The 24193-nt window shown below is 31.9% G+C and overlaps 1 protein-coding gene across 1 annotated transcript in view; it reads left to right on the top strand.

The window, feature by feature from the left end:
- LOC106462897 (neural-cadherin-like) overlaps positions 1-20364 on the top strand; it is an 84035-nt gene extending 63671 nt beyond the window's left edge. The window contains exons 11-21 of the mRNA XM_022390587.1: positions 991-1238; positions 2671-2948; positions 3204-3552; positions 7513-7755; positions 8887-9067; positions 12032-12198; positions 14054-14357; positions 15091-15271; positions 16996-17237; positions 18085-18339; positions 19807-20364. Of these exons, the coding sequence (XP_022246295.1) occupies positions 991-1238; positions 2671-2948; positions 3204-3552; positions 7513-7755; positions 8887-9067; positions 12032-12198; positions 14054-14357; positions 15091-15271; positions 16996-17237; positions 18085-18339; positions 19807-20084 (2726 nt within the window). The 3' untranslated portion in view covers positions 20085-20364. The remainder of the gene's footprint in view (positions 1-990; positions 1239-2670; positions 2949-3203; positions 3553-7512; positions 7756-8886; positions 9068-12031; positions 12199-14053; positions 14358-15090; positions 15272-16995; positions 17238-18084; positions 18340-19806) is intronic.
- Positions 20365-24193: the final 3829 nt, after the last annotated feature.

Raw genomic sequence — 24193 nt, 5'->3', positions numbered from 1 at the left:
AATATCTTCTACCAACACGAGGAATTCCAAATAAAGGTACCAGAAAGTTTTTATCTGTAGGCTTATACCAGTAATATTCACAATATCTTCTACCAACACGAGAAATTCCAAATAAAGATACCAGAAAGTTTTTATCTGTAGGCTTATACCAGTAATATTCACAATATCTTCTACCAACACGAGAAATTCCAAAAGAAGATACCAGAAAGTTTTTATCTGTAGGCTTATACCAGTAATATTCACAATATCTTCTACCAACACGAGAAATTCCAAAAGAAGATACCAGAAAGTTTTTATCTGTAGGCTTATACCAGTAATATTCACAATATCTTCTACCAACACGAGAAATTCCAAATGAAGATGACTGCAAGTGTTGATCTTTGATAAGTAGATTAGATACGTCATACTGTGGACAAGCCACAACACAATACACAGTCATCAGTCACACACAGTCATAGGTACCATAGTCATTACGGCGCCCACACCATTACAACGGTCCGTGGTGGCCCCCAGCAACCGAAGTTACCTGAATGGGGTTGGGCACTGTGACGAAGCCTAATAATTTCGCATGGACTGGTTCCATATCCATGCAGCCTCCTGCAGCGCTCTGATCGTTTCACTTCTGGATACCTGCAAGTCTTGATCTATAAGATCCCTTGAAAAGAAAATCTAAAGTTATATAAACCATAATTAGATTACATAGATTGTGCCACATCTAGTAGGTAGTATCTGTGCTAAAGTTTTCCACTTAGACTTGGCTACATCTACCACAAACTTCAAATAGTTTCTCTTATGTCCCTCCCCAGTGAAAATTTGAAACATAAATCTTCTTATTTTGTTCTTATTTGCTTGGAATTTCATTTTTAATACTAACTTTACTTGTAATTGTGTTGAAACTTATCTTGTTATATGTTTTATCAGATATGGATAGCCGAAGACGTGTTTATTTCCACCACAAATCCCCATTGTTTCTGTTACATTTTACTTTAGGAACTTCCGCTGAGGACTTTGTGCGTGTTTCAGAGTGGAAGAATGAAGAAACGAGAAAAAGCAAGTTCGACAAGTTCCGAGATGCCCTTGCGCGGGTGTTAAAAATTGGTCAAGAAAACATTGACATTTTTACTGTTTACCTAAAGCAGGAGCGGCCTCCTGTAACTGATGTTCGGTTTGCTGCCCACGGGTCTACTTATTATAAAGCCAGTATCCTGAATGGAGCAGTAGACTTAAACAGGAAGTTGGTAAATTGAAGATTAAATTCTCATTGCATAAAATTCTATGATACTCTTAGAAAAACGTGGAAAACAATTCTTACATTTATTTTCACTAGATACTTAACTTTATATTTCTGTCTCACATATAGTGGTTTTTGATCTTTTATGATATGATTCAGTAGAAAAAGTATAAAAATAAAAGAATTGTTATTGAATAAGGTAATAAAATCATAAAATAATATTCAACGTTAAACTGGTACACATATAAAAACATTTTATTTAGGCCTATCTATGGCCTTCCAAAAGTTGACGACTCTGCATGTTTCGACGTTACAACGTCATCTTCAGGAGTGAATTATACTGTGTACATTGCGTACCAGTTTAACGTTGAATATTATTTATGATTTTAACTTTATACATAAGTGCCAAAATACTATAATTAAGGCAATAAAGTTCTACAATACAAGATCCAGTTAAGTATATAATTTACTTTCAATCACAGTAAATCTCTTTAAAAGTCCGTTTAGTCTATATCTCGTAACCGTTTAAAATATTTTAATCACACTATGCTAGAGTAGAAAGTATAGGAGCTACAAATAATTTCAGTTAGCGACAATTTCATTCCCAAACAAGTATTTTAAAGTGTTTTCACCGATTATCTCCTACTTCTGTTCTGTTGATATCAAACCTGGAGAAAACAATATGGTTTTTGCACCACCTGGTGGCTAGTGTAATAAAATACTTTGCATTATTGTTCAGAAAAGCAGTTCTTGAAATCTTTAATTATTTTCCTTTGGTAATGACAAAAAATGCAAAAAATATAAATATTCTTTAGGCCTCTAACACTACTTGGTAATGTTGCAGCACGGCCAACAGATGTAGAAGAAGAGACGTTTTGTTCCCCTTAGTTTGTAAAGTGAAACATTTTGCTTAATAATTTATCATTATTTACAAACTATTCTCATCACATAGCTTCAATACAAACGATATATATGTGTGTGTGTGTAGAATCTTATAAAAAGTGTGTTTCTATACGTGTCTGCCAAACGCATTTATTAATTTAGCACATGTGGTTACATAATGAAAGAGTCAATGAAAGTGTTAGTGGTTTGCTTATGCCTAGCGGCACAAACAAGAATTATTCATTATCATGAGTTTTTAGCAATATATAAAGTTTATTGCATCCCATTTGAGCTTAAACAGAGATTATGAAATTGTAAAATACATCGATTGAGTATGGTTGGTAGGAGCAATAAGCCTTCTAATAAATGTTATACGTGTTATTCATATTGCTATTATCTTTATATATTTTATTAACTTTTACATGCGTTTATTTATTTTGCATTTATATTTACGCTTTCTTCAATTTAAGACGTAATGTAGTGGTTTTCATATTTTTTTCAGTTCTTAACAATAGACATATATTTTAGTCCTTGCTTATTTCCTTCCCATGCAACAGATAGAACAGTTAGTGGACATAAACATTGTCATGGTAGGGATCGATGAATGTATATATGAAAAGGTAAACTGTGAAGGAAGCTGTACCAACAAGCTAATGGTCGAGAGTCATCCTGTTGTCGTCAACGCCAACAAGACCTCATTTGTTGGAATCAACAGCTGGGTGAAACCCCAATGTAAATGTGGAGCTCGAGAGTTTTCGGAACCAGAGACTTGTAAAAAGTATCCTCCTACGTGCCTCAATGGTGGAAGATGTAACATCGCTGGGAATGGCATAAAGTGAGTGAGCACTACGTGAACTAGTCTTATAGAATGTTAAATAATTACTTCAACTTCATTAGAATAATGACGGGAAAGAGTCATGACTTCTTGTGTGTTTAATCTATTAAACACATAATACTATTACTGAACATCATTGAAAAATAAGGCAAATAGAAAAATAAATGGAAGGTATTTCTAAATAGCGTGGAAATATAATGTCAATCAATAAAATCTTAAACGCTGTAGTTGTTTATTGAATACTCTGTTTCATAGGTGTACTTGCACAGAAGGATTTACGGGCCCTCAATGTCAACAACCTGCCCGTTTTTTCAATGGAAATGGTTGGGCTTGGTTTCCTCCTCTTCAGCAGTGTGAAAAGTCCCACTTCAGCATCGAGTTTATGACCAAAATAGGAAACGGCTTACTACTGTATAATGGACCTATTTCGGACCCTGACTACGAAGAGGAAGGAGTACAAGATTTTATATCACTAGAGCTCAGAAATGGAAAACCAAGATTGTTAATAGATTTTGGTTCTGGAACAGCAGAAGTTTTAGTTGATACTCAAGAATCCTTAAGTGACGGGGCATGGCATAAAGTGGACATATTTTGGGATAGAGAGGTACTGGTATTTTTTATGGCAGGAAATTTATACAACATCTGTGTCAAATTAACTTTGAAATAACCAGACTTTTCAAATAACACATTCACATTTTCATGGGTTATATTTCGTATTTTAGCTTAGGTCATTGGTTTAAACGAAATTATTGTTGTTATCGTTGTCATTTCCTAGATAGTTATGACCAAACGAATTTCGGTTCTCTTTAACACCATGATAAATTCTGTCCTCGATAAAAATACTGAATATTATGTTTAAATATATTACAATAAATATCCAAAAGAAAGGCAGAAATGTGTACAATGAAAAATGAATAAGTGGCAGTCCTGGGAACCATGTATTTATAATTTGTAATTTCTGAAACACTTTTGATTCTTGGTGTGATTGGTTGAAGCAAATAATTCCTGAATCGTTTTTTGTTTTCTTTTTAAATTAGCAATTATTATCACACTGCGCTAAAAAACTAGCTATATACTTGCTTTGAATCCTATTAATTTTGGTTGAGGCATAGCCTTTTGGTTAGTATGTCATACTGCGCAATGAGTGTCCAAGACTCGAGTAGTAACACTGCTGAACATAAACGGGACATTTAGCTATGGGCGTGGGATAAAAGTCATTGTCAATCTCTCTATTTTCTTCAAAAATTGACTGTCTTCCTCAGGTCAGAAATTCAAAACTTGGGACTGTTATAACCGAATCCTAGGGGTCTCTGGCGTAGCCACTAGCCCAAGTATGGTTCAGGTTGAAAGTTTTCAATTTCTGTTGAACCTACAAGCCATAACATTTTATCATAGTTTCAGGTTGCTAATTTCTTCTGAATTTCAATAATTTTAAAGCGTAATACTTTAAAGTTAAAACAAAGTACGTGTCCTAACTTTAAAATTATGGTAAAACTGTATATGTCAGAAGTAATAATATAGTTTTTCTAATCCAGTTACAACAATTACAACTTAAGTGCAGACTTACTTGAAAATCTTTTAAAAAATGCTTGTTTGATCTCAGATCATTAAAATTTAAGCTTGTACACTAAAGATTTGCTTGAATTCACATCAATTTTCACGTTGAGTATTTGCATTTAATTTTGAATTCAATTAAAAATTGAAAAACAAAAATCCACAAAACATTGAAATTGATTATTTATTCTATTTATGAATGAAATTTTAAACTGGAAACTGCTTAAACCTTCTTAAAACCCGAAGTGTAAGTTTTCTTTTTATTCAATTAAAACGTAAAGTTTAACATTTTTAAAAACCAAGTTAAAACTAAAATCAAAATTACAGTTCTTTTTTTAACAAATTCAAAATGGAAATTAAGAGAGCGTATTTTCATTAGTTAAAATTATAATTTCTAGTTTGACCTAAGTCCAATTAAACCTAAATACTAAATATTTTCAGTTTAATATAAGTTACAGGTTTTCTTAAATCCTATTCAAATTAAGAATGTAGACTTGTCTTAAATCGAGTTTGAAATCTAAGGTTATTTCCTATATCAATTATTATATTGTGCTGAAAGACATAAAGAGCTTTGCAACTGAACTGTTATAGCGTTGTTTTACACAAGTAACTATAAAAAACTCAAGCATATGAAATATATTATATTATAGAAATCTACTTCATAAGTTATACATCATTGTTATTCGAGTTTTGTTTTTTATTAATATAAGACAAAAACTATAATAAAAGGACAACCACTGTGTCTCTCAATAAAAAAAAACTATATTACTTCAATGAAATGAAATAACTTATTTTCGATTGTCACTATCCTTGGAAAAATAATTATAGGATTTCAGTATTTCAGATAAAAACATTTTTTGGTGATAATTGAAGGAATAAAGATGTACTTATATAACTCCTATGGTGATTTTACATTATTTTTGTGTCAAGATAAACACTAATTATATTTAGACGAAACTATATACCTATATTATGAATTTTAAAATGCCAAGTTTTGTCGTATAAATTATGATGGAGTTTTCAGCGTAGCAAAACGATTTACGTAAAACAAAGGGTTAATTACGATATGGAACATAATAGTAGGACTTAAAGGTAAAGTTTTATTGTATTTGCTATTTTAATTCTAATTATTTGTGTAAATCGGGAACAGCTTTTTAAAGTCTTTAGAGTTATAAATTGAACAAATTAATATCTAAAATCACCTACACGAACATTAATATCATGTTAAACTTCTTGACCTCAATCCGATTCCGGCAAGTAATCATTTTTATAATTGTTTATTTTGATCTTTATGTTCGTGAATTCCTGTTCTTTAGTCTTCGTGATAACGAATAAGGAGAAAAGGTGTTTCTGAAAATATCTAAGTCCAATAAATTCTTATATGTTTTTTAATTTGGCCGTTTAAATAGAGATAAATCTTTACTTATATGTGTGAATACCAAATCTTCAGAAATGTTTTTAATGATCTTATGATTCACTGATATTATATTGTTTGATTGCAGACTTCATTATATAAACAATTGTTATCTTTTTTAGATATCTGATACTGTTATACCGTTTTTAAGAAATGGAATGTAATGTATCAAATTATAACAATAATTCTCATGTTATTTTCCTTTATTCCGTTCCCAATTGTTATATCTTGTCCTACTACCTTTCCTAAAAAGCCTATATCCTAATGTCCGTAGTATTGCGGTATATTACAACGGAATCAGGCGTTCACTTAATTCTCTTTGTTGAGGCTGTAATGAACCCGAGGAAAATGTTTCTGCCTAAATCATGCTGCTAATACAAATATGTGCCCAAATGTTACTGCCATTATACCATGTCTTTATTCTAGTCATTTTACTACCTCAGCTGTTATTTAAAGTTACTTTAGTGCGTTTCCAAAGAAAAAGAAAAATACATATTAGACAATAGTACAGTGCTATTGCTTTCATTGCACAATAATTCTCTAACAACCCGAGAAATGGTGGAATGATAACCCGAAAAGGTGTGGAATAAAACGTTAGAACATACAGTAAAGTTAGCGCTTATTTTTCATTACTCTGCCTACAATTGAGTAAGACAATGGTAACAGTTTTCTTCAAGGCAGCCCCCCCCCCCGTGGCACAGCGGTATGTGTGCGGACTTATAACGCTAGAAACTGGGTTTTGATACCCGTGGTGGGCAGAGCACAGATAGCCCATTGTGTAGTTTTGTGCTTAACTTCAAACAAACAAACAAACTTTAAGGCAGTGCTTATCAGTTTCTTGCGACAAAAGTGGAATAGCATTTCTCAAGATTCACAAAACGAATTTAAGTAAATAATATTTATATGCTAATTAAACATTGCAAACAATTTACCGTCAGTGTGTATTACTCACCATACTGTCTGATAATGTATCGTGCAAGAGAGAGAGAGAGAGAGAAGATTATGGATATCTTTAGCTTTTGTTTTGTTAATGCGAAACTACATAGTGGACTACCTGCATTCTGTCCATCCTGGGGAAATTAACGTTGGATTTTAACATTGCAAATCCGTAAACCTACTTCTGACCCTCCGGGAAAGATTTTCTTTTCTTTTAGCATACATTTATATGAGTCTTTGTATATAAGTTCGAGGTTTATGGTGTGAAATACTCCGATAATCTTAGAAAAGTGTTTGTATCTTTTGAATTCATACGCTGTAGTAGAAATAGTTATTAGCATCTTAAATTGCGACGGGCGAGACCTAGTGGATAGCGTGCTCGGACTGTAGACCTGAAGGTTCGTGGTTTGTGGTTTGTACATTTCCACAAAAACGCACTCTACAGTTGAGGACCGTTGATGCGCTATAAGAGTGACAATAAAATCCCACTATTGAGCCAACAGTTGGCGGTCGGTACTATTGATTAGTTACATTCTCTCTAGCCCTTCAGTTCAGATGTAGGGACGTTTATGCGCATAGAGTCCTTTAGGTAGCTTTGCGTGAAAATTCCGAAACAAACCTAAGCTTTGATTCTCTTATTGTTGCATTTGTTTTTATCAGAATGCAAGAATGATGGTGGACAACTGTGTGTACTCCCAACATACAAGTACTGACCCATCTATCTCGGACAGATCAAAATGTGAAGGAAAGGGAATAATTCCACCATTCAATGAATTTCTCAACGTTAATGGTCCATTGCAGCTTGGAGGAGTTCATCATAAACTGCTAAGTTTCAAGTGGAAGTTTCAGCACACTCGCGAAGGATTTGACGGATGTATCCGGAATGTTATTCACAATAGTGAGGTAATTGCAAAGTCATTTATGATTGGCGATGGATATGTGGAGCCATTTATTAACTGTTAATTCACTATACTTGTCGTACGATATTAGTAGTTGGCCTATTATATTTTTAACACTACATTCTTTGTCTAGTCACTTAGGAATTTTCTAGAATAGTTTGAAATACCACTATTATACAATCGTTTAATTATTGAAAATCCCTAAGGGACTAAATAAATAATGCCGCGTTAAAAATATATAGGCCTAATACTAATGTCGCATGATAAGTGTAATTAATCATAACCATGCTTCGTCAACTTGGAAAGGGTATTCACACTATAACAAATGTTGTATTAACTGCTAATGTATGTTATTAACATATTTGCATGAAATAAACGTTCCTTGTGTTTCGTGCCTAGTGTTTTCGAAACTTGTTTATGTTCTTGTCGTATTAAGTCGACATTATTTCTCTAACAAAAGATAACTTAACCTTTAAGAGCGACTAAGAAAAGAACATTTGAGTGTTTGTAAATCTATCTTAACTGTTTCATAGAAAACTTTAAAAAAATATATTAATTAGCTATTTCAGGATGTCACCATTCTGTGAGATATTAAATACTTTAAACATCACTAGGAAACACTGGAAACGAGATGGTAAAAACGCATAACGTACTTGAATGCTTAAAACTAGAATAATATGTATGTAACTGTCACAAAGATTGTATACCTTAGAGAATTTATGTTCCTTAAGTAAAATGGCTTAAAGCTGTATTTGAAACAATGTAGTTTGTAGCACTGACAGAAACTGCTTGTAAAGTAAAATAAGGCAACAATATACATTTTTACATTTGTAAGAATTTGTATCTTTTGTTTTTAATTTATCATGTTTTTTCTATTTTAATATTGAGAAAAAAATAAGGAAATACATTTGTTACATTTCCTAAAAATGAGTTTCCACAAAAGTCACAATAAATAGGTCTATAAAAGTTTCAAAAATCACTTTAATTTTTTTAAAGCAGTATTACACACACCCATATATTCTAATTTATAAAAATCAGTATATTATAGTTGGGTGATGTCAAAGTAATCAATCAAACTAATAGTGTTTAAGAGTTTACTCAACGAATGTTTTGAGTCTTTGTGAATGCCCTATAGGTGTATGACCTGGCTTCCCCTGGAAGCTCTTCCGGAAGCCACAGTGGATGTCCACCATCTGAGAAGATATGTTTTGATAACGGTATCACGTCAAATTGTAAAAATGGATATTGTGAAGCATCATATCAAAAGGCTTTATGTGTTTGTTACCCAGGATGGCATGGGTCTCGATGCGATAAATGTAAGAAAAGTAATTCGAATTTATTAAAGGGAGATAATAGAAAACAGATAGTACTCAAAACTTTGTAAAACCAGGGTTTAGATAATGTACAATGGATAATATTAAAACTGCTGAATATATTGACATTATGTATATTACGTTTACTTTCATTTTCATTAGAGTTTCGTCCATCTTAATGTACAAAACACATTAAATCAGAATACAAAATATGAACCTTTCTAGTAATTATAACGACATTACAATCAGTTTTGTGTATTCATATTTATTTCTTATTTTATTCAATTTTAATAAGACCAAAGTCTTGATGTACGAACGATATATGTATATATGTGTTATCTATTGCTAGAGGTGGGGTAACTCGTAATATGAATCACATGGTGACTCTATAAGGATAACCATACCTTTAGACTTGTATATTGCTTTTTCACGTTTACACTAACTTGATATTTGTTTATATAACCTAAGAATATTTCATATTTTTTTTCCAGATCTACTCTAAAAAGGTGAAAACTTATTATAACGTTTCTATATTAAGTGAATATGCAAGACGTTTTGTATATGGTAACTATGTGCTGCTTAGGAAAATTGTTCGAGCAATGTCGCACTTACCGATAGCTGTATCATTAATCTTAAAACTACTTGCACATATAAACAAAAGAGATAAGAAAGGAAAGCAATTTTGCATGTTTATATTTGAATAAAGGTTCTTTAAGTTTACCAGTTTAGAAATGCAAACGTAGATACCCGTATTATTTTTCTACAAACAACATTTCAGATTTGGAGTGAATATATATAACATAATAGAAATTGATTAGATTAAAGGGCAGAATAAAATTTTGTAATTCATTAAGTTTGCCAAGGCCCCTTGACAAAACTAGGCTTAACCATATAACAATGCCTGTTATAAGGCATGTTTCTTGACTTCACATTTATATGGTGTTTCTGTGTTCACCATGTCCAGGATATTACTAACTTGAGAACAAGTTTTAGACATTCTCGTTTGGGATCCAATGTCAGCTTCATCCTCTCATCAGAGAAACTTAAGACAAAATTTCACTAGAAAAATAATGCTGAACATTTCATAATGAAGTAGTAGTTATCATGAACCATGATATTGGTTCATAATAGGGTTTGTACAGGAATTTCAAAAAATTATAATAAAACATACTGGCAAAAACCATCTTAAAAAGTAGACTTGTTCTTAAAACAACACTCAAGACCTTCTATCTCAGTGACTAAGGCTGTTTAAATAATGATAATAGCCAAAACGTTGATTTCCAATTGTTAGGAAAAATTCTAAATTCATCCATTTGTTCTTCATATTATTATTATTATGCATATTGTCCTTGTCTCACAAGCTTACAGAAAAAACGACTATGAATATTGTATTCAAATCTGGGCAAATCTACTAAAGAAACTCCTGCACAGGTTATAGGACTATGTATATGTTGATCCTTGAAAGAGAAGGAGAGATTTTATCAGTTTTTCATCTCTACTGGCCGAGTTTCTCTTCGAAGCCATTCAAGCGTTAAAGCTTATAGCAAAACGGGCTACGTATACTGCGCCAAAATCTATGCACAGCTACTAAACAAACTCCTGCGAGGTTGTAGGGCTATTTTTAAGTTGATTCTTGAAAGTCGAAATGTCCACCCTCTACAATTTTCTAAGTTCTTCTTTGTTACCAACATAAGCTCTTCGAAGTCATTTAAACATCGCAGAAATGTAGAAGCTATTTAAGCACCGTTATGCTACTCTGAAATGTTCCATTTTATACTAGTCAGAAACGCTTTATTTTTTAGAGTAAACAATGTGAACATTTATAACAGTGTCTCCATCCTTATTATTATTGATTATAGTTTTACAAGCCCCTACAGAAAAAAACGGCTATGAATATTTTACTGAAACCTAGACAATAATAATAAATGCAGTATTGAGTATGTCATAGGGTAGTTTTAAAATTAGTTCAAGCCCCTTCGTTTTTCGCCCTAACTAATTTTCCTGAATCCTTCACTTTCCACCAGTGAAAAAATCCGATGTTTTACTAATGTGCATCAATTAGAAAATAATTTGTGCAACTTATAGCGCATTAATTGGAAACTGCCATGTTGAGGATTCATTATTTCTCGAGTTTGCTGTTGAAACTTGTCTCTACATGGTTTTCTGCGACTATTTCAGTGAGTTTTCTGACAGTAGACGATTAACATAGTAGATTTTTCTACTCTTGTGGTGATTTATTCTACTAATTTTCGTACTTCGCTGAAATTGAGCGTGCGTATTTTAGCATTAGTTTATTATTCATATTTTTATTTTACAAGCCTATAGCAAAATGGCTGGGTATTTTGCACCAATATCTAGACAGATATACTCTATGAAACGCTGGGAATGTCCACGACCAATATAAAAAGTTGATTATTTTTCATTGAAAGTTAGTCTAGTGGCTATAAATACATAATATATGCGATGTTGTTGTGAGCGGCTTCCATTGTACTCGACGCTTGTTAAACGCGTGTTTGCACGAAACCTCAGGCACAAAATCACCTGGCTTAGTAAATAATGGTTTGGTGGGTTAAAAAAACCAATGCGGCAGTAAACTGTTGAAAAACATGTAACATTCAACCGAATGCATATACACGTGTGTAACTTAAAATGTATTCTCCATAAATGGACATAAAAACTTAAGAAACTAAAATTGATAAGTACTGTAGACTTGAAGTCAAAATATGGATTTGTAGCTTGAGAAAATAATGTAGACACTATTTCCTTGTTTGTTTACTTTTTTAGAGACCCTAGTTGTAGCTTTAAAATATAATCTTTGCATTTTGATTCAATTTGTTTCTGCACTTTTTTGACGATCCCTATTCCCCTTTCTAAATTAACAATATCTAATTATCTTGTAAGCTTATAACTAGTATTGTCTCCTTTCAGCAACACAGACTAAAATGTTTCACAATTGTTTCGTTTCAGCAACACAGACTAAAATGTTTAAAAAAAATAGCTACATTAAATATGCACTCTCCTTTACACCTGACGCCTTTAAAACAGACATTCAACTCCAATTCAGAACTCGACAGAAGCATGGTGAGCTCTTCAGAGCTGGCAGCAAACATGGTCGAGAGTACTTTGTGTTGGAAGTAAGTATTTTGCTTGAAACTCGAGTAACTATAAATTTAGGAACTCAGATCAACGTGAAAAGTCAAAGAAACTTGGAGATAAACGCTTATATAGTGTGTGTTTGATAATAATCTTCGAACTTTATAATAATCGAACTAACTAATACTAAGAAATGAAATGCAAGTTAACCCACACATGGCACAAATGTGAAAATTATATAAACAGAAATCTGTCCAGTTTTATCTTATGATCATCATTTAAGTCAGGAAATTAGGATAAACTATTAAATTACACATTATATTATTTTCAAGTGACACAGAATCTTTATGAAACTGTAGGTAATTTTCTTTTCCCATAAATAGTCTAATTTACTGCAGTTTTGTGAAGTTATTTAAACGCCTAAGGTAGCAACGATAATTTAAAAACCATGTTTCAATGTAAACAAATTTTCAAGTTTAAGAGACGTATTTCTAGAGAAGGAACTGTTGGTATAATTCTTCAATAGACAGCCACTGTGTATGATTTTTAATCTCTATTTTTTCTTTGTACCTCTCACCAGTTTTTACTGTTAGATGTGCACTACTGGATATACACGAATTATTTTAACTAACATAACATATAATTTAAAGACAAGAAGGGAAATACACTATATATAGAGTACACACAAACCCAGCATTTGTCATTTAAATATTTATCAAGCCTTCCCTTAAACTCCCTTAAGTTTACAGAATTCACCACATCTAAAGGCAATCCATTTCAAAGGACAACCACCCTATTAGAAAAATATGAATATCTTGGCTGAAGATGACTCTTACCTTGCCAAGATTTATATTTTGTCCCCATTCCTACCATTCTCATCGTTAAGTACGAGGAAAGATGATGCATTGACACTATCAATTCCCTTAACAAGCTTATGCATCTGAATCAGATCCCCTCTAATTCTTCTTTTTTTTTCAAGAGAAAGCAATTTCAGAGATCTTATCTTCTCCTCATATGACAGTCATTTCATACCAGATATCATGCTAGTAGACCTCCTCTGAATCCTATCCAGCAATTCAATATCCTTCTTCAGGTAAAAACCCCAAGACTTAACACAGTACTCCAAATAAAGCCAAATCAAGAACTACATAATGAAATTTTAACCTCTTTAGACTTGTATTCAATATTTCTTTAGGTACAACATAACATTTTATTTGCACTATTTGAAAAATATTATTACTTACAAAACTGATAAACACAAGTGTGCTACTGAAATTCACGCAGTTTACTAAGAGTTGTTCGACATATTAAAATGTTTCTACATTTCCTTGTTAGATGAAATATGAACACTTTAATAACAAAGTTGTGGTCATGCTAATGTTGAATTGTCACAAACTTGATTTACAAAATACAATAGGAAAAAGGTCGTTTGTGAAAAGTATGATTGAATTCACGAGTTCCGTCTGACAAATTTTCTAATGTGTAACAAATTCTTTTATACCTAATGAATTGTGAGAAGCAAACAAATATAGAATAAAGTATTTAAAGGAACACTTTTATTATGAAAACTAACTACTTTTAATAAAATATTAAAACATGTGGCTTGGGTATGTAATTTGTATATAAAGTTATAGTACTACTGTTTGGGTGTATTTATGTCTCAATTATTTATAGTGTGTATTTATGTTTATTTGCCTGCTTGCTGGTGTTTAGTCTCTTCTGATATGCCTACAAAAGTAGATACGTAAATATTTGAGAGTATAAAGTATTTGATACACTAAGAGTCAGCTTAAAGTGAATATTCATCGAAACTCCAATTTAATTTGTGACGTGTTTTTTTCTTCAATGTTTTCTCATTATTTTTAGATACATAATTCATTTTATTGTTATTTAAAGGTCAGAGACGAAAAACTTAGACTTCGATTTAACCTGAATCCTTATAGAACGACTGATGAAAAAGAACTTTGGCTGCCGGATGTTTCGGTCAGTGATGGTCAGTGGCATTCCGTAAGGGTATTGAGATATGGCAGTACAGCCAGTATCATATTGGATGGTGGAGGTGGTCGCCGTTTAAATGAATTGATAGATTATGAAGAACAACACCAAGAGATGGAGATAGAGAAACAGAACGTGGTTACTGGTGGAGACGTACAATACGTTGGTCCTGGAGTTACGTTGGTAGATAGTGATTTTCAGGAAGGTGCAGAATTTTCTTCTGTTAAAATGATACATTTATTTGTTGTTGTTTTTTATATTCATGACAGAACCTGAATTTCCATAAAAAATCATCATTCCTGTGTCGTGGCCATTAGATTGCTCTTTAGAGACCGAAAATCAGAACTGTAAAACAAATAGTATTTCCAACATCAGATTATTTATTTCTACATTAATTTAATAACAGAATATGATGTTTGAACAATTCTATACATAAAAATACGATATTATAAATCATGCAATTTGTATATACTGCTTAGGCATCTGCATTAGATCCCATCTTTCAAAGTTCTTTGTAGGTAATGAATACAGATAAAAAGCCTATACTAAATCCTTATGTTTTTAAAGATCTTTGTAGTAATGATTTAATTAAAATTAATGTCTATAGAGAGGGAATTTAGATTGTGTATCGACTTTTCCACAACTTGGATTTAACATACAAAGGTTGTTGGACCTCTATCTGTTCAAAATTATATATATATATATGTGCGTGTGTGTAAAGCTACATGACAATTGGGTTATTGTGTATACCAGTTTTACAATAACTTAAGTTGCATATTGATCTTCTGCAGTCCTACAATTACACATATACCAGCATAAGCAGAGAACAATTATACTAGCTACAGTCATTGTTGTGTTTATAGTAGATTTTGATTCCTCTATTCGATCAAAGCAAGTATGATACTTCAGTCACTATAATCATGCACTATACATTCCAGGTTGTCTTAACGATATCAGACTTGATGAAAAATTTCTTCCTATGGAGAATGGGTCTGAGAATGCAGCTGTGATAGAGTGGAACAACATAATACCCGGATGTCCATCTAACTACCCTTGTAAAGGTGTGGACTGTCCACTTCCTTTTATCTGCAGGGATATGTGGCTTATTCATGAATGCAGGTTAAGTGGTTCTCCAGATTTACTAAATTTAACGTATAAAAATTTTTGTTTGTTTATTTGAAGTTACTCACCAAGCTACACAATAAGCTATCTGTGCTCTGCCCACCACGGATATCGAAACCCGGTTTCTAGCGTTGTAAGTCCTCAGAACATTTATGTATTATTCAATTATATATATTTAGTTAAATATGTATTACAGGCGAGAGTAAAATCACTCCAAAACTAAGGTATGAAAGTAGAAGAAGTAAGTGTTTTCTACAAACATATTGAGCTCAAATATTATCTATAACGTAGATCAGTATTAGAAATTAGACTGTTTATATAAGATAAGGAAGGTATAGATTTTGTGAAATTAGACTGTTTATATAAGATCTATGAGATCATATTTAAGTGCTTAGAAGATACAGTAAATACATTAACACAGCGCTACTTTTATCAGTAAAAATTCTTTTATTCTTCCAGGGACGCAATGTTATGTAAAAATAGGAGACTAATTTTCCTGTATTCCGAGCTAGTGATGGAAGTAGACTTGGTCTCATTTATATGTGCCTGTTGTTTTCACATTTTATCTCAGAAAACAGACCAATCTGTACAGGGAGTTGAATATTTATGACTAATTTACACGTTTATCTGTCGTTGAACTATATAATGGTTTCTGAGAATAATATGTTTTATCTTTTCGACTCTCTCGTCACCTAGTGAAAAGTTAAATAATGTCCATCTTTGGAATATCTCCAGTAATGTATTAAAAAGTTTAAAATATAATTTCAATTTCTTTAAAAGTCTTTAGCATATTGAAGATAGTATATACTTATGATATATATATATACACTATATTAACAAATTTTTCAGAAAAGTCTATTGCACATAGTAATGAGTCCATACTCACTGCATTTGCATGTAAATCCCACTGGCGGCCCAAAATTAACCAGTTTATTGAAACTTTAAAACATGTTGTGAAACATAAACTCACAAGTGACATCTTATCCATCATACAGATCTTTAATGAATTCAGATTTGCAGGCCAACAATATCTCTGTGTGACTAGACTTTAGTGAATAAAGCTGTGTATGTATAGCGTCGATTCTCACTGTGCCTTCAACGTCAAAACCGAGGGGAAAACAATGGAAAACGATTACTGCTGGCTTTGAATGGGCTGGTATAGAATTTGACGACAAGTTGAGAACATTTAGGATGTAACTGTATTATTCCAAAAGTGGAGGATGATATTATGGCTGGTTTGTAACTGATCCAGTTATTAGATTAATTAATGGTTTGGTGTGCTGTTAAATTCTGTAGAATGCTCTTTTGCCCATAATGATGGAATTTTATGTAAAATGATCATACTTCCTAGAGTGACAATACATCCTGCTATATTGCATGAGTGCCCAACATTGGTTTGAAACAAATAATATCCAGAATCTGCTTTGACCAGCCCAGAATCCTAATCTGAATCGACATTAACCACTGTGATGTTTAACGGACAGAATCCTGAATATTCACTACACTTAGAACCATTTTTAAACGATAGTAGCAGTCTTTTACTCCGGGTGTTTACATGTGACTGGTAGTTATTAACAGATTCCAGGCTACGATTAACACCACATAACTGGAATTCCACTGACGAAACACGATACCCTCTTCTCAAGTTCTGTTATCCTAGTAATGTTTGTAATATGGTATATGTATCTTGTCAGAATGATAATAAAATATTAATTTTTCAGTTGTCCGGATGGTTTTATGAAAACTCCAGATGGGCTGAACTGTACTGATGCAGATGAATGTTTCATTAACCCTTGCTTTAATGGTGGAACCTGCATTGATCTACCAGATGGAAGAGGATTTTATTGTATATGTCTAGATGGATATAGTGGGATCGACTGCCAAACACTGGTGGAAGCAAACACCATTAAACTTAGCATGGGTGCCTTAGCAGTCATATTGTCTTGTTTATTGTTTATTTTAGGTTTGTGTTGCCTATTCATAGTTATCACAATACACAGTTTAATTTATTCTGTTTTCAAATATTTTTGGGGATGGAAAATATGACTGTGTTCTCAAAAATCACGAAAAAGTACTAGTGTTTTTCACAGGAAAATATAAATATCTAGCAAAGTGATCTTGTGTGGTGTACAAATCAACAAAACTTCAGTGTCATTGATTCTATACCACATGTTAGACCTGAAAATAAAAGGATCTTTACCCACAATACTGTTTTAGTTTAGTTGTTTGTGTGCAAATCTGAATAATATTATCATCGAGAGTAAATATGCATTACTTATTCATCACAAAAGATCCAAAATAAATACAAAAAAAATTGTGTGCCTGTTATTTCTAAAGTCCACGTTATAAAACTATCTGCATGTTCTAAGTTATGAAACTTGAAGCATGTTTGGATATTTTATGTTCAATACAATTGTGAAGGTATAATTTTATCCAAGAGATATTAAAACCATCTTTTCAAATCTATTTATACCTTAGTGATAATTGAGACCAACAAAATAGATAAAATTACTTTAACATTTGGAAATTAAATAACAATTCTCATTCAGAGATGTTTGTTCAGAAAGTAATTCACATTGACAACCCGTTAGATTTCAGCATCTTCCCTAAAATTGCATTTGATCTTCATCTCACTATACAGCACATCATAATCGACGTCAATAGAGACATTTCTGGTAATTATTTATTTATTATCACATAAAATGCGGACCAATCAAGACGTTATTATATATTAATACTTAATAATGCATGAAAATTGAGTTGAAACGCTCATAAACGTGTTAATTCGACAGTTATTGTTTTTATTTCAGTTTTAGTTCTATTCATCGTGGTGTATACCAGAAATCACAAAAAAAAAGAAAAAGAAGTGGATTCATACGCAACGGATGATCCTCTAGGAAATGTTGTAACTTATGCTGATGAAGGTGGAGGTGAAGAAGACATGATGAACTTTAATAAAGAACTACTAAAGGTTCCAGTAAACCCTGATATTGCTTCTCAAGAGATCCCTCTTCTCACCACGTCTCGAATGGTCCACCCAACAGAAGATGACAAACACAGATTAGGTAATTGTTTAACATACCGATTAATTTTCTTTCTTTAAAACGAATGTTATTTCATATTTATCAGATTTGTCATTATCTCAGTTAGTATAAGTTTCATTGTTACTTGGATTCGTTTAAAAAAATGAAAGTGTTTAATATGTTTAAAATAATATTTTTGTTCTTTTTGAATGAAAATCTAAGGTGTTTGTACTAGTAAACTAAATAAAGTAAACAACAGTAACATATACACTTACACTGTTATTCAGAGTTAAAAGAAATATACTGTTTTATAGGATAAAATATTCTGAGGTTTTATCGTTTCCATAAGAATACTTATACACATAAACGACCGATTTTAACGTATCCCGATGAAATAGTAGTTGAGCTCTACTTTTTTAACAGGTCCCTCACGAGCCAATGGGGGACACTTTTGTTTTAAAAAACCCTACCCAATCCGGTTTTTCTTAATTTTAACTGACATTTTTTTTACTCTTTTATTGGCTGAAAAGAAGGCCTTTTTCGCACTCTTTTAGCGTTGGGGCTGCGAAAAGTGATTTGAAGTGGTAAGGGTCAGCGCATCACGAGCTTAACGACAAAGCACAAGAAGCACGGAAGTCTCCAAATGACACAAAGAAGTATTCAGGAACCGTTTATAACCACTTAGGTAGATATTGCGCAGCAAGCCGAGTACAATATTATGCCTGTAGCTGCTTTCAAGGTGTTCCTGTCTGCTCATCCTGCAACTGACTATCGTGATTCTTCGACCTTCCCTACCGAATCGCATGTGAAATCGCTCGTATCTCAGTTGAAAGCTAAACATAAAAAGGTGATAGCCGGAGCATAAAAGGTTGGCAATTGCTTAATTAATGATGCTGCGAATGTGGCTTTACTGATATATATACTGAATTAACTCCCAGCGGGTAGACCTTAGTACTAGCTAATATGGAAACTTGAGGATGCTGTATTTCATTTAACATTTATCAATTAACAAACAAAAACTTGTATCGAAGTTGTCTCGAAATGATACACCCAAAACCACTCTCTTTAGGAGTTTTCTGATTGAACTTACTTTTAATATTAAACAAATTCTAGTGTAAAGACACCCCTTGGCTCCTGAGAGACGTGTTAAAGAACAATATCATTAATATGTGTATACAGAAAATATACTAAACAGTATTAGTGCTTTCAATAGCACTAAAACGTTTACAAAATTCAGTATCTCCAGTGTTACTTAGAGCATAATTTCCAAAGTGCATAAGGTGTGTTATTAGCAAATTCATGTTTCAACTTTCTGTACTGTATTTCGGTTCAATAAGTTGAGAACATTTAGATATTTCATAAACATTTTAGGAGGAAGCTAGTAATATACATTACCATTAGACTTACTTTATAAACAAATATTTGAAATTTGTATAATGCAGCATTATTAGGCGTATTGTTTTTGAATATATTTTCATATTAATTATACTTTATTAATATTTTATCTAGTAGCACCAGTATCACTACGATATGACCTTCGTTGCCCATCAGATAAAGAAGATTTGTTGAACAAGTTCAAAGAGGTGGACTCTGATACCAATACCCTACCTAAGGACGATATTAGAAACTATACCTATGAGGGTAGCGGCAGTTCGGCCGGTTCGTTGAGCTCTTTATCCTCTACTTCTGAGGACAATGAACAAGATTTTGATTATCTTCCAGATTGGGGACCACGATTTTCTAAATTAGCTGCTATGTACAGACAAGGAGGAAGCGATGAAGAATAGTACCTATTTGTTTGTAATGCACAAGTTTTGGGCACATTTGGTTACAGGTTACATTTTCATCTACTTTTTCGACAAAAATCACGTATGACAATAGCTTAGCTGACATTAAATGTATGTGTTCAACCGTCTGTAGATCATTTTAACTGTTTAACTCAACTTCTGTGTTAAAAAAACACAAGACTTCCTTGAGCTACAAACGGTGATCACACTTCCATCTTACTTTAAAGATGGCAAAGTCTTTCCTTGTTTAATTTCTAATTTCAGCGTTTATCATCTTGCTCTAAAATAATTTCTGCAGAATCCAAATAACCATAAAACAATATGTTAAATAAGTAAATTTAACTGTTTTTTTAAGTAAATGTAACTTTATTAACGTATATTCTGTTTAATTAAGCATGAGAGTACCCTACTTCTAAAACCTGCTTTAAAGCTTTATTTACATCTTTTACTACTCTACACGAAGTGACTTGACAAGAAGTGATATAACATTACAATGTTGCAGTTAATAATGTTAGCTACGTCGTCATTACGTTATATAAGTGTTAGGCATTTTAAATGTTTTGCTTTACCATTCATGATTAATAGAAAAACTTGGTTAAAAACTACCGAACTAAATATTATATGAAGAAATATATGTGAGCTATGTTAATCAAGACTGATATGAGAATCTGTATCGTGCGGCCTGCCGACTTTTATTATGTTTCTGGCCGAATTAAGTGTTACATGAAAGGCAAAATTAAGGAGTTGCCTATTTGCCGTGTGCTGGTTGAGTTAGCAATGTATATGAATCTGTTAAACCACGTACTTATTTGCTTAGTCATTGAATATTTGTTGCACCAAACTCTTATTCACTCAGTCGTTAACAGAAACAACACTCGTACAAAATAGGAAAGAAATGTCACGTCAAATAGATATGAACTGGCTTTTCCTAACACATGTTTACTCCCAAACGAAGTCCCAGCACTGTAATTGTTTTCTTATCTTATACTAGACATAGCTTCTAAAATTTCAAGAAGTTTCAATTATTTTTAAAGAATAATATTCGTTTCCGTATTAAATGTTTCTCGATATCACTTTACATCCTGACTGGAACATGGGACTTGCTTGTTTTCACACACGTTAGGCTCTGCAACGGAACCTCGTTGTAGCCTCAAAAAAAATATATATTTATATACTAAAAATATTGCACACACAACAATTAAGTTTGCATAAAACAAACAAAAAAACACGAACAATAGTATTGTATTCAGTAAATATAGAGCATTTTATAATAAATGATTTTCAACAAAAGCAAAGCAAGACGAGTTTAAGTTTTAAATTCTTTACCGGATAACGTTATCTATAATTGCAACATATTTTATATATATAAACTCTCCGAGAAACAAGAAATATATTTTGTTGAAAAAATGGAGGTTGGGCAAAAAAGATTGTGTGTGTTGCGTGAGAATGAAACATTATGGTACTTGGTGTTAATAATATTATATAAAAAGAAATTTTCCTGTTTTTAAATTTACCATCTACATATCATTGATTCATAGAATCCATTAATTAAAAGCGACTAGTTTCATGATTACATTATTGAACTGTTTGTTTTTTATTTTACTTTGATTCATTGGTTTCTATTCTATCTAAAAGTTTTGAGTTCATATTGTGATGTCCAAAACAATTTACGATGTCTCATATTTGTGATAAGATGCATTCCAGGATTGTTCAGGTCACATTAATGTTTTATCAATTAATTATGAAATTTCAAAATTGTGCATTATTACATTAATGTTTTCAGTATTAATTATGATATTTCAAAATTGTGCAGTATCATATTAATTTTTTCAATATAAATTATGATATTCCAGAATTGTACAGTATCACATTAGTGTTTTCACTATTAAATATAATATTCCACAATTGTGCAATATCACATTAATTTTTTCAGTATTGATTATGTTATTCCAGAATTGTGAAGTATCACATTAACTTTTTTTCAGTATTAATTATGATATTCCAGAATTATGCAGTATCACATTAATTTTTTCAGTATTGATTATATTATTCTAGAATTGTGAAGTATCACATTAATTTTTCAGTATTAATTATGATATTCCAGAATTATGCAGTATCACATTAATTTTTTCAGTATTAATTATGATTAAACTGTAAAAAATTACTTTTTATGTATTTGCTAAAAATGTTTTACTTCTAGCAGTATATATTTTAATTTATTATGACAGTTGATATATTAATTTTATAATTAAATACGTCGCGTTTAGTTTTTAAAATATACTATCTTTAACTTTGAGCCTTCAAATTGTATCAAAAAACGATAATTCAATACAATTCTACCTATTATATTTAAATAGAAGTATAAGGTTTTAACATTTTTAAATGACATTATTGTCAATTTTATGATCTCAAATATCTCACACAAGGATCCCAGGTAGAATTTTTACTGCATCTCAGTGTTTTTCCAAACTGGTGTCAGAGAAAGAGTTATCTTGTTTTAATTTATTCATTCAAATATAAATTTCTATCCTTATCAACTTTGTTTTCGTTAAAGAGATGTTCATTAAGAAAGTAATGAGTCGATGACGTTATGAGTATGTTACGCATGTCATCAGGACTAATATCATATTAACTTGCTACATGTTGAGTTGTGTGTAAACAAAGCTTTGTATTAACTGTAATGATATTCGTAAGTTCGTGTTTCATCAAGTCAGAAAAAAATTTATAGAATCATATTTAAAACAATTAATTAAATTGTGAATTATTTCGTGTTTCATCAAGTCACAGATAGTTTATAGAATTACATTAAAACATTTACTCATATTGTGAATTATTTCGTGTTTCATCAAGTCACAGAGAATACATAGAATCAGATTAAAACATTTACTCATATTGTGAATTATTTCGTGTTTCATCAAGTCACAGAGAATACATAGAATCAGATTAAAAGCCATTATTTATATTGTAATCTATTTGGTTCAGCATTAAGTTTATGGATTTACAAAGTTAAAACCTAGGATTTGATTCCCACAATGGACAGAGCCTTCCGTTTAAATAGAGTAACGCTGTAAAACATGTACGGATGAGCACCCATACTAGTCTGACACAGCATTGTAATTTTTGGAGTTGCAAACAGGTGGTGCTAATTGTGTTTCTCATTGGGAAATGGTCGGTGCTGTTAAAATCAAATCACAAATTGTGCCTGCAAAAATCATCGATGTCACCACTTGATATAGATCTGGGTTTAGATGCTCCCTTGGTAAACACATCGGTTTTCACGATGATGTGGGTTTTCAACCCACACTTGATAAAACTTCACATTTTTAGAGAGGACGTAGAATTAAAATATACGTTGTAGTCCGAACTGAAAATTATAATACTATCACTCTACAACTGGACATCAAAATTTATTTTCATACATAGTTTTACGTTCTCTTTCTTTTTTCTTTTTTTTGGGGGGGGGTGGTAGGTTCACATTATTTCAGTAGCGTTAAAGCTATCCTGCATTTATTTAAACAGATGCTTATTACCTTTCACATACTAATAATTAAAAAATTGGTGATACGAGCGCTTTCAGAAGGTAGACGTTCCTTTTATATTAGGTGACAATGATATATTAATGTGTTAGAAACGTTTATTTTACCTCGTAATTCAGTATGATATAAAATAAATTTATTCTACAAAACATCAAATATAACATATTTACTACCTCGATTTTTTAGAAACTTCGCTTCATCAAAACAATTAAATAAAGCATAAACCACTGTATAAAACGTTGTATGTTTGTATTTGTCATAGTTGTAAAAATTAAGATATCATCGTATAGTTCAAGTAAAAGCTGTATAGATTTCGGAAAAGTTACAATACGACAGGGACGATGAATAATTATTGTAAGAAGTTGATGTCGTTGTAATAATCTAGTTATTTCTGACGTCATTATGGCAGTCTCGATACATATACATAAGAATAGATTCGGCGTGGGGTAACGTCGTGTAAGATTTTAATAGCAACAAATAACGTGATATCCTCACACGACTTTAGAAGATTAATTATTGTGCAAACGCGATGATAAAATATTGATATCTCTGATAAAAATTAAGTCATCACGC

Source organism: Limulus polyphemus, unplaced genomic scaffold, assembly GCF_000517525.1.
Source record: "Limulus polyphemus unplaced genomic scaffold, Limulus_polyphemus-2.1.2 Scaffold49, whole genome shotgun sequence".
Taxonomy (NCBI): Eukaryota; Metazoa; Arthropoda; class Merostomata; order Xiphosura; family Limulidae; genus Limulus; species Limulus polyphemus.
Note: the sequence above shows the minus strand (reverse complement) of the source record. Positions and strands in the feature narration are given on the sequence as shown.